At 29.4% G+C, this 11,831-nt stretch overlaps 3 protein-coding genes across 3 annotated transcripts; 1 reads left to right on the top strand and 2 right to left on the bottom strand.

Moving 5' to 3' along the window:
* Positions 1-2,003: 2,003 nt before the first annotated feature.
* Positions 2,004-3,450, top strand: PmUG01_13031300 (transcription initiation TFIID-like, putative; the record flags this gene model as incomplete). Its single annotated transcript, XM_029007295.1, has 3 exons — positions 2,004-2,789; positions 2,981-3,070; positions 3,256-3,450. 3 exons carry the CDS (start codon positions 2,004-2,006, stop codon positions 3,448-3,450), a joined length of 1,071 nt encoding a protein of 356 aa, XP_028863699.1.
* Positions 3,451-3,841: 391 nt separating this feature from the next.
* Positions 3,842-7,528, bottom strand: PmUG01_13031200 (conserved Plasmodium protein, unknown function; the record flags this gene model as incomplete). The annotated part of the gene is made up of 1 exon (XM_029007294.1): positions 3,842-7,528. One exon carries the CDS (start codon positions 7,526-7,528, stop codon positions 3,842-3,844), a length of 3,687 nt encoding a protein of 1,228 aa, XP_028863698.1.
* A 2,575-nt stretch (positions 7,529-10,103) lies between these two features.
* Positions 10,104-10,706, bottom strand: PmUG01_13031100 (protein archease, putative; the record flags this gene model as incomplete). Its single annotated transcript, XM_029007293.1, has 1 exon — positions 10,104-10,706. One exon carries the CDS (start codon positions 10,704-10,706, stop codon positions 10,104-10,106), a length of 603 nt encoding a protein of 200 aa, XP_028863697.1.
* Between the last annotated feature and the right edge of the window lie 1,125 nt (positions 10,707-11,831).

Below are 11,831 nucleotides of genomic sequence, written 5' to 3'. Positions count from 1 at the left end.
TCATTTCTTCTTTTCTATTCTTTTATTTATTACTTTTTTTCTTTTTTTTTTTTCAAAATACATTTTCATTTACTTCGTGTGTTGTAAAAAAAATTGGAAATGAGTGAACGATATAAATTTATTCGCAAAAAAGCCAGGTGAAATTTAAAAAAAAAAAAAAAAGTAAAAGTAAAAGAAAAAGTAAAAGAAAAAATAAAAGAAAAAATAAAGAAAAAATAAAAGAAAAAATAAAGAAAAAGTAAAAGTAAAAGAAAAAATAAAGAAAAAGTAAAAGAAAAAATAAAGAAAAAATAAAATAAAAAAGAAGAGACAATGTGAATTTTAAGCACAAATAAGATTAAAATAGAACGACCTCCCCTGAAATGTTTAAAAATGTCCTCACGCATGTACAAATATATATATATATATATATACCCGTTTATGTGCAATTTCAAGTACGCATGTTTTTATGTTCATATACATAGCACAGGAACGAAAAGAAAAAGCATTCACGTTCAGCTCCAAGCATTTTTTCTCTTTCTCAAAAGAAAAGAAAATTAGGTTCACACTTAGAACTTATTGTATATCCAATTTTACCGTATCTAATATTTTCCTTAACCATATTGCTTACTATTTTATTCCATCGCTTGAAAAAACATAATTATTAAAGAAGCTACAAAATTATAACCACTTGTGCTTTAACTAAATTTATATATGTTGTTCATACTTTTCTAAAGTGTTTTACGGAATGAGGAAAAAAAATATAATTAAATTTAAAGCTGTTCTTACATGAGTATATACATAAATATATATATACATATATGTATACATATGAGTACGGTTATCCATCTGAACTTAAACTTTTTAGTGTTCATTTAAAACAACTTGATTTTTTTTTTTTGAGCCACATATTAAAGAAGATATGATATATTTTTTTTGTTTATTAAGACTTCCTTTAAAGGGTTATTTCTTTTTTTTTTTTTTTTTTTTCCTTTTCGTCTTCTCCAAATTAAGATTTTAATTACTATTAAAAGTACAAAGACGCTGTTACCGATTATTTGAGAAAACCTCGACACATGTGCCAGTAGTGCATGGGGCTGCTATGTAGTTACTGGTTTATTTGTACATTGAAATATACGTGCAATTAAATATATACGTACAATTGTTATATATTCATGAATTGCATATATATGTACGTACATATAAGAATGCGCACATATATATGTAAGTAATGTATGAGTATTTTTTTCCAATAAATTTCTTATTATTTTGTATGTCAAAACGAAAACAATTTAAAACAAGGTTTAGTATTACGTTCGCAAAAATAATCATTATAAAAAAAAGTTTATTTCTTAGAAGTTTATTTCTTAGAAGTTTATTTGTAAAAGTTTATTCATAATAATTTGTTCGCTACAGTTTGTTCGCTACAGTTTGTTCGTTAAAGTTTTTTTGTAAAAGTTCATTTTTAAAAGCTTTTTTTTTTTTCTTGTTCTTTTATATGTAAAAAATGAACAACAGCCAAAGGAAAATGGCCAAGAAATTATAACACTGTTATAATAAAGTGAAGCCGTCGATTATTCCCCATAATAAGCAGTTACATCGGAAAAGAGTAAGCTGTTTTTTTCTACGGAATAAGGAGTTATTTAAATAAAAAAAAATAAATAAAAGATAAACATATATATAAAAGATAAATATATATATATAAAAGATAAATATATATATAAAAGATAAATATATATATAAAGGATAAATATATATATAAAAGATAAATATATATATAAAGATAAATATATATATAAAATAAATATATATATAAAGGATAAATATATATATAAAGATAAATATATATATAAAAGATAAATATATATATAAATGATAAAAAAACATGGAAAAGATAAAAAAACATAGAAAAGATAAAAAAACATAGAAAAGATAAAAAAACATAGACAAGATAAAAAAACTTATAAAAAAAAAAAAAAAAAAAAAAAGTGTGGCATCATATTATAGTCCCTGTCTCAATGAAAATGTCGCAGCCCTTGAAAAGGTCAAAATTAAATAACAACGAATCTCAAAATATATTTGTTAAAAATGAAAATAGCATGAGCGTTCATAACATTTCGATGAATGCAATATTGTGTTCATCTTTAAACTTAGATAGCATATATAAATACTTTTCAAATTGCATATATAACCCGAGGGAGTTCAAGTGCATGCGCATTGATGTTCCAGTGAGTTTAAAGACTGTACATAAATATGTAAATTATGTTAAAAATAAAAGAAAAAAGGAGCAACAGGGTATAGAGGTGGAGATTAATAAGCCGGAAGATAGTTCATATAAGGGGGTAGATAATAATTGTAAGGAAGTAAGTAATAACTGTGATATGCCTTCTGGGGGGAATACTTCTTTTCCCATTGATGAAGGAAAATGTAGTATGCCTGACTCTGTACATGTTAGCAGCACAGCAAATATAGCCTCAAGCTCCAATGCAGAGGTTTCTGCAAGGAATGACCATATTTCTGGTGAAAGCAATTACATTAATTCTGTTATCGAAAAAATCAATGAAAATTACAAAGACGTAACTGAAAAGCTAGTTATAAATGTGTCTATTTTTTCGAATGGGAAAATTATATGCACAGGCAATAATTCGATCGAAGCTTGTAAAATTGCTATGAAAAAAGTCGAAAAAAAATTAAAACAATTAAATTTTAAAAATATAAAACTAAAAAAAATAACTATTGCAAACATCTTAGCTGTGTATAATGTGGGCTTCTCAATTGTTCTACCTCTCTTTGCGCAGTATTACAAAAGCGTAAGTTCACTCGAGGATATATATAAACACATACAACATATAAACGCATACATGTGTTTGTGTATAAGAGTGTCAGTACATACACTTGTTCGTGCGTATGCCCGTAATAATAGGGGCTTGTCACATGTTACATGTATAAAACGTATATAACGTTTTTTTCATCCTTTCCGTGAACTTCGATTTATTATTAGGTGGACTATGATCCCAACGTATTTCCTGCATGCAAAGTGAAAATTGCGCTGACAAATGAGGACAAAAAAAATTTATCTGAAAGGAAGGAGGTAACCGAACTTTGCCTTTACACTTTCGTTTGTGTTTTTCGTCAATCTGCGTCTGTCTTTGTCCCATCCTTCTGCTTTCCTCCGTATTTTTTTTCTAAGCTTCTCAAATGCCCCTTCTAACCCGTACTACTTCTATTCTATGCCGCTTCTAACCCATGCGTACGCGCGTTTCTTTTTATTCGAAGCAAAATGAGAGCACGTATGCCTGGTGTAATGCAAACAATAATATAGACAGTGGTAAGAGTAAAGTGGACATTGTTTCGGCTAGTATATTCTCGACCGGTAATATAACCCTAACTGGAGGAAAAAGTTATGAAAATTTGCAGAGGTGCATTGATATATTATTTCCCTATTTGATTAAAAGTAAATCCCAGCATTGAGTTTATTTTGGACTAATTCATGGTTTCTTGAAAAAGTGTAAGCAGTAGGTGCGAATACGTATATACACGTGCATACATACACACGCATGTACGTACATACGCACATACATGTGTATACATTATCCATTTGTCCATTTTGCAAACATTCGAACTTTTCCCTTTAAAAAAAATAAAACCCATTTTTAAGTTAACGAGCGACGTAAAATGTACATGTACGCGTGTAGCTTCCACACGTGCACATAAAACATGTGTACATGCTGTAAATGTAAATTAAATAGACATTGCATGAAGGATGTGTTGCATATGTGTATGTATATATGTGTGCACCATTAGTGCTTCTCCACTATGGAACTCTTTTCCAACCGAAATGAAATTTTTAGCAAGTTGATACCTACGAATTTGATAAGGAGTACTGACTGGATGTGTTGAACTGTCTGGATCCAGAAGAGGAGGCAGGTCGACAGGAATGATCGGAAGGAATAGTAAAAATATTATAATCGAAATTATTAATGTAATTTAAGTCTTTCAATCTAATAGCTTTTTCTTTATCATTCTTATAAGAATTAATATTATCATCATAAATATTTATATATAAATCAAAGCAATCCGAAAAACATTTATGTTTTAACAGATTTTCAAGTGTTTCTCTTTTATCTACATCTTCTTCAAGACAGCATGCCAAAAAATTTTTAATCTCCTCATCAAAGTTCAGATAGTCAAATTTATCCCCTGTGAATGTGTCTATTAAAGTCTCTTCAAATATTTTTCCAATCATGTACGAGTACGCCTTTTGCAGTTTTGTCTTATCCTCGAAGAGGAAGACATTGCGGTTATCCTGTGGACTCTTATGTGAAATGGTGTGTGCTTTATCGTTTGAATCTCTATTTAAGTACCAATTTATATCCTCATGCGTTCCTGCACTTTCCTCATCGTTGGTGATTCCCCCCCCTTTCATCCATTCAAGCCCTGCCCTTATCTCTGGGGGCATGTAATGAAAAATGGTTTTGCTATACGTTTTGGTGGCTATAGTTTCATCAATTTTAGATAAAAGAAAATATAAAGTTTTATTTGTCAACAGACCTAAAGGGATTCCAGAATTTACTATTAAATTGTCTTCCTTAAGAAATATGCGTGAACATTTAAGTATAATAAGAGTATTGAAATTTAAAAAGGGTAATATTATTTTAATGATTTTTACCATTATACATTTTAATTTAAATACTCTTAGTTTTAAATCAATTCCTGATAAAAATTCACTATAAATAAATTCATTTAATGAGGTCCCATTTATATATTTTGTTTTTTCAATAAATTTTTTATGTATTTCTACCGATATGGGAAAAAGTAAATTTTCTATTTTTTTTTCCTTAACGTCCATTTTAAATATATGCAAGGCATTATTTATTTCCTTTTCTATATTTTTCAAAATTGGGGGATGTGTAAGCCTGCGTTTTTCTTCAACTATTCTGGATGTGTTTACATGGAATTCTGCTTCCCTCTTTCTGCAGAACAACTGCATTGTGTCTTCCCATTCATCAGTGTTCGTCGCGTTCGTAACATTCGTAGCGTTCGAAGCGTTAGAAGCATCTGCACCAACCGCAGTGTATGCACTATCCTCAACCTTCGCAGCCTCCCCCTCTACTGAGTTGTAATTCCGACTTGACATAATGGGGGGGAGAAGGTCACTGCTACTTGTGCTGCCTCGCTGGTCGTAGGTCTGTTTCTTTTCCATTAGATTGCTAACCCTGCTTCTAATCCCGCCACTAACCCCTCCGGGTGTGAACACATCCCAGGCGATTCGTTTAAACTTGAGCACGCAGAACAGCTCCAACTGCATGCAATAAATTTGCCATATAAACGAATGAGAGTACACTCCCAAAAAATTCATAAACTTTACATTGTTGTTGTAGGGGGGTATTTTCTTTTTACAGTATTCAATTATCTGTATTTTGTCAAAATGTTTTTGCTCACATGTTATTTCGTTTAGCTTACGGTAAATATTTTTCTTCGTAAACTTATAATACAAATCTTTTGTAAAATAAACTAGTTTGTCTAAATTGTTCAGGTGGTAATAGTTTTCTATCACGTCCCAATGCGTTTCGTTGAAGAAATTTATCTGCTGGTAGTTTATGAAGTCCAGTTTTGTGTTCAGAATATACTGCAGGGTACCGTTCTTCCTCCTCAGGCTCATACCCCCATCGTCACAACAGTTTCCCTTCCTCATATCGTCATTTCCTTTGCCTCTTTTCTTCTTGTCTGTCTTTCCCTTACCGCGGATCGTTGTCCTTTCCCCCATATTATCTGTTCCTCCAGTGGGTACGCAGTCCTCTGAACTCCTTGGTTCTGATCCCCCTCTTGTGCTATCGTCCTGACTGTTGTCGCTTTTTTCTTCCTGTTCTTCGCGTTCCTGTCGTTCTTCGTGGGTGTGTCCTTCTATCCCTTTGCAGGTTCTCCTTTTTAAATTTTGTTTCTTCACTTTACGCAATTCATTAGTCAAGAATATATCCTTAACACCCTGAATTTCACCCATACCTAGGACAAATTTCGCTTTGGAAAAAATAGAGTTTTTATGCATTCTACTTAAAAAAAAATTATATTTATTTAATAGAAATTTCATTCCGTTAAATAATTCTAAAGCCATATAATATTGTTCATGTGATATTTCTAAAATGTTAAAGAAATAATAATAATAATCATATAAAGAAATTTCTTCAAAGGAGCTTTCAACAATATTATGAATAGACATATTTTCATATTGTTCTAATATATCAAGAAAAGGAAATTTATAATACGTTAAAATTAGGTACAACAATAAATCCATATTTGGTGGTTTCATAATTAAATAATATAATATTTGAATGTTTACATTTGTAGTTCCCTCACATAGGTAATGCATCATTATGCTAAAATAGTCATTATTTTTGTTTAACAGCAGTTCGTTATCCTTCACAACGAAGTACAAGTAAGACTCCTTCTGATCGTTGATTTTATTCACCAGGCTTACCACATCTTCGCCATCGGAAAAGAATGCCGAATCGGTATCGTCGTTTTTGTTTCCATTATTGCTATCGTTAATTCTGTTGTCGCTGTTTCCTTTGTCATAGTCGTTCTTACCGTCATCATCAGGACCCCTCCCCAATGCTCTGGCTTTTCCCTTTTTCTTTTTCCCGTCGTGATGGTCATATACAATTTGAATTCTCTTCTTTTCATTCTTCTTTTTATTATTATTTATGTTAAAAATAAAAAGCTTCTTTTTCTCCTTCCCGTTTTCGTCAATAAAATGAATAGGTTTTTGTGGAATGGTTACCATATCTATTTTAAACTCGTCAAACTTTAACTTAAGTTGATCTAGTATCATGTCTTTCTTTTTTATATCTATGATTCCTTGCTTGCTAAAAATATTTTCTCCCTTGCCTTTATACGCCCTCCTAATATTATTACTACTATTGTTATTATTACCAAGACCACCACCGATGTCCACACCTCTAACACCACTAACACCGCTACCCACGCCACTATTGACATACTTCTGGTTTGCTTTCCTCTTTTCGTGGACTTCCTCCAAAGCATCATCTTCATTTTCCTCTTGTTCGTCATGCTGAACCAAATCTTCAATATCTTCATGATTTCCAAAATTTGGAGCCTTATCAATAAATGTATATCCAAAGGTGGACGTTTCACAAAAATGTTTATACAACTCATCCTCTTCCTTCGTTTCAATATTATAATGTTTTTGTCTGTTTTCAATTATTTTGTTAAATTTATCAATTTTTTCTTTTATACCTGGATCATTAAAGGAAAATAAATTGCAAAAATTATCTTTCTTCTTCTGTTCATAAATTAATTTTTTTAAACAAGAAAAATCAGGAAGTTTTTCATGATACTTTCTTACTTTTCTCTTTTTTTTTATGTTTAATGATTCCCCTGCTATAAAGTTTTTTCGCTCGTTGGTTCCTACACCTCTCTTTACTGCACTGCTATTATAATTATTATTATTACTGCTGCTAATGTTAATGCCAGCTTTTGCGCTATTTCTTCCAACATTTTTGTTGGCATTTTTGCACCTTCGCAACACCATTTTCGACGTATTTCCTTATGTACACACAAACACAGGAGGGGGCCAGGTGAGACACAAGGAGAAGAGTTCTTCCTGTGAAGCGATTCCAGTTACAGGAACAACTTTAGCCTAACGCGAATTTTCGGGGCTTACTGTTGATTTTATTTAAGCGATTTTTTGAAAATTTCCCCTCCTTTGTAAGCATCTTCAATCCTTGCCACTACTTGTCATAGTTTGTCACAGTGTACCTCAATTTCGTTGTTAGTGCTACTATGCTGTTTTATTACTTTATATTTTTACTTAATTATTTTATTATACTTTTGCTCATTTATTTAATTATACTTTTGTTCATTTATTTAATTATACTTTTACTTGTTTATTTTATTATACTTTTACTTGTTTATTTTATTATACTTTTGCTCATTTATTTAATTATACTTTTACTCGTTTATTTTATTATACTTTTACTTGTTTATTTTATTATACCTTTACTTGTTTATTTTATTATACTTATTCATTTTATTATACTTGTTTATTTTATTATACTTATTCATTTTATTATACTTATACTTGTTTATTTTATTTTACTTATTCATTTTATTATACTTATTCATTTTATTATATTTTTCCCTTTTTTACTTAATTTTTTTCCTTAAAAGGATGAATTAAAAAATTGCCTGGCGATGCATATGTAACACATTATACACATACGTATACTTATTATGCGTGTAAATGATCTGACTTACATAAGCTCTTATATGCATACGTTTACATAGGCACAAATATTTACTTGTACACTTGTACTCGTCTCTTTATTAAGGCATACATGTAAGTGCGTTTACATGTGTGTACTATATATATATACCCATTAAAACCCATTTTTGTATTACTTATATTAGGATTGAAAATATCAAAAAGATCACAAATATTTTTATTTTTGCAGAAGAGATTACTTTTAATTTCTGACTTATTTTATTTTATTTTATTTATTTTTATTCTTTCTTCTTCACCACATTTTGCTAATTTTTTCTGTTGAGTAAATACAATGATGTACAAGTTTTAGCACCTCATTTAAAAAAAACGTAATAAAATATGAAAATATCAAAAGTAACATTTTTTTTTTTTTTCTTTTTCTTTTTTTTTATGTGTGTGCAGAAAACTTATTCGTTCTAGTCCCATTTGACACATTAAAATCATGAAAAGAAAACTAGTATACATTGGATGTGCTATTTTTTATTCAAAGGGAAATGTAAAAGCTGTAAGCACAGCTTGTTCACTTTTAAGAGCATAACGTAAAAAAAAAAAAAAAAAAAAAAAAAAAAAAAAAAGGAAAAGTAAAGAAAAATGTAAAGAAATGTAGAGAAATATAAAGAAAACTAAAGTAAAGAACATAAAATAAAAGTAAAACATGGCAGTTGCAAGTTACATGTTTCACGAAATGGAGAAATATACGTGCAACTATTAACAAAATGGAACGTCGATTAATAGCGTCGTTTTTAAGTGCCATATATGATATCTTTACAGAGCGCTAGAGGGGAGTTGAACTTTTTTTTTTTTTTTTTTGCCCAAAACAATCTTAATTTGACGTGCCATAAAATGTTAACCCCTCCATATTAACTTAGTTACACGCAGCCCGTTTTATGATTTATGCTAGTTACACTCTACACTTATCAAAAAATCAAATAGGGAGTAAATTCCAAACAGAGTTAAACATATTTTATGTTTATAATAAAAAAAAAAAAAAAAAAATAAAGGGGGGATGAACAAAAAAAAATTAATACGTTAATACATGATCAGGGAGAACATACGAAAATATTACGAAAATGTAAAGAGATGAAATGGCGGAGTTACACCACGTGACAACACTACAATGATGAATGAATAGTATAGACACTTTTTCCAGTAGCTGTAACAGATCTGCATTAAATACGCGAGGGTATTCCAAAGGATACAAATTCAGTAGAAAAAAAAAAAAAAAACTTAAAGCTTATATTTCCATGAGTAATGTACAAGTAAATATGTGTGTACATAATTGTGATCTTGGTCTAAAACAGTACGTAAAAATTTATATCTTTTTATCTCTTTTTTTTTTTTTTTTTTTTTAGTGTGTACACGGCATCAAAAATACATGGCAAGTGAAAGGTAACACGTTTTTGTCCCATTGCATAATTTATTACAGATGCAGAAAGCGGCATATATACGTAAAATTATGCACACTGCATGAGGTTATTCACATGTGTATATATGCACACATATATATACACGTATACTTATATATACATTTTAACATGTACGAAACGGTAATAACAAGCACAATTTTGGTGCGCGATTATTTGGCAAACTGGGAGTATAACAGTGTCAAAACAAAAAAAAAAAAAAAAAAAAAAAAAAAAAAATGCATGGACTATAGTCAACAAATTTATAGATTTTTCTCTAGAGCGGACCTTATTTTGCGTCGCACACACACACACATACACATACACATACATAAATACGTACACATATGCATACAAATAAACAATGCAATGTTCCTCAGGTGGATGCGGTTTTTACTTTTTTTCCCATTTAAAAAAAATATATACCCATTTAACTCACCTTAAATGTCGACTAAAACAAAAATTTCGCACTCACCTTCCTCATTTGAAATAATTTTCAATTCATGTTTTGTTATTGCTTTTATTTCTGTACCACCTTCATGTTTGAATGAAGAGAATGTTTCCCCATATCCAACTGCTTTTATAAAAAAAGTCTTAGTATCAAAAGTAAGTATATCAATCCTTTTACAAATAAAATATTCGCTTCCATATAAAAAATGAAATTCATTTAAAAATTTAAAAAGTAAATCATCTAAATTATCACCATGTACAATTACTTTTTTTCTTATTTTTAATTCCACTTTATTTAAATTACACATATAATTAAACATGGAAATACATATAGACTCAAAACACTCCATTAAATTGTTTCCATAACTATGTAAAATTATATCTGCTGTGTGATCAAGGTATTCGTATTTGTAAATCTTTTCTAATGTGATGCCATACAGTTTTTCTCGATCCTTTTCCATATCGTCACTACCTTCATTGTTACTTTCATTAGCATCATCTGAGTAATCTTCATCACTTGAATATCTTGCACTGATTCGTCTCCTATTTCGCTGTGGTAGTGAAATAATATCCTTCTTCATAAAGTCGCTCATGTTTTATGTGCGTGTATTCGCATAGGAGCAGAAGATGAAAGGGGAAAAGAGTGAAAGAGTAAACAAGAGGAGAAAATACAAATACAAATATATACACATATATATATATATATATATATATATATATATATATATATATATACATGTATATAATATTTGCACATGCATATAGCAGTAGAATTACAGTTCCGCAATAGCAGGGCAACTAAAACAGTATGACCGTACGGTCGTTTATCTGCAGAAAGAAATTTTCGTAAATTACTAGTGCAAAATCCTATGCTCTATCTCTTTTTTTCTCTTTAATTTTTATATGCATATACACATACATGGAAACATACATGTGCCTTCAACATATTTAAACAAAAATGGATTAGAGAAATGGTTATATATAAAAATATCTATCTATATATATCTATCTATAAATATCTATCTATATATATCTATCTATAAATATCTATATATCTATATCTATATCTATCTATCTATCTATCTATCTATCTATATATATATATATATATATATATTATCGAAAAAACCTTTTTTTGTTAAGGTAAGAAAAGTTTCCTTTAAGTGCGGTTCAAATGGGTACAATTTTTTTTTCATAGCAAATCAAAGCATTACGTAAATATAAATATGGTCGTTGAATATTCTCAAAAAATTGTCCCATTATTCCGTATTTAACGGGATGCACAATGGGCTTTTATTTAAAGAAAAATACTTTCATGTTGGTACATATGTAGTTACATACATACATACATACGTATATACATGCATACATAAATACATACATATATATATATATATATATATATATATATATATATATATATATATACATGGTTGTTTACTTGTAATATAGTCGTACAAGCTTTGCCATATTTCAATTTGCAAGCTGGCTAATTACCGTACCCCTTAAGCGACTCGATTATGTAGTTATCTTATCCCGTGAAGGCAGCTCCTCTTAACAATGCAAAAATAATATAATTAAGGGAAGCAAAAAAAAAAAAAAAAAAAAAAAAGCATAACAAAATAGCATAATGTAAAAATAACAGAATAAAAAAGATTGAATCTTTAATTTTATCTAAAAGTATTCGTCGAATGCATTTTTTTATGAACAAGTCATAA

Source organism: Plasmodium malariae (genome assembly GCF_900090045.1).
Source record: "Plasmodium malariae genome assembly, chromosome: 13".
NCBI classification, from domain to species: Eukaryota; Apicomplexa; class Aconoidasida; order Haemosporida; family Plasmodiidae; genus Plasmodium; species Plasmodium malariae.
Note: the sequence above shows the minus strand (reverse complement) of the source record. Positions and strands in the feature narration are given on the sequence as shown.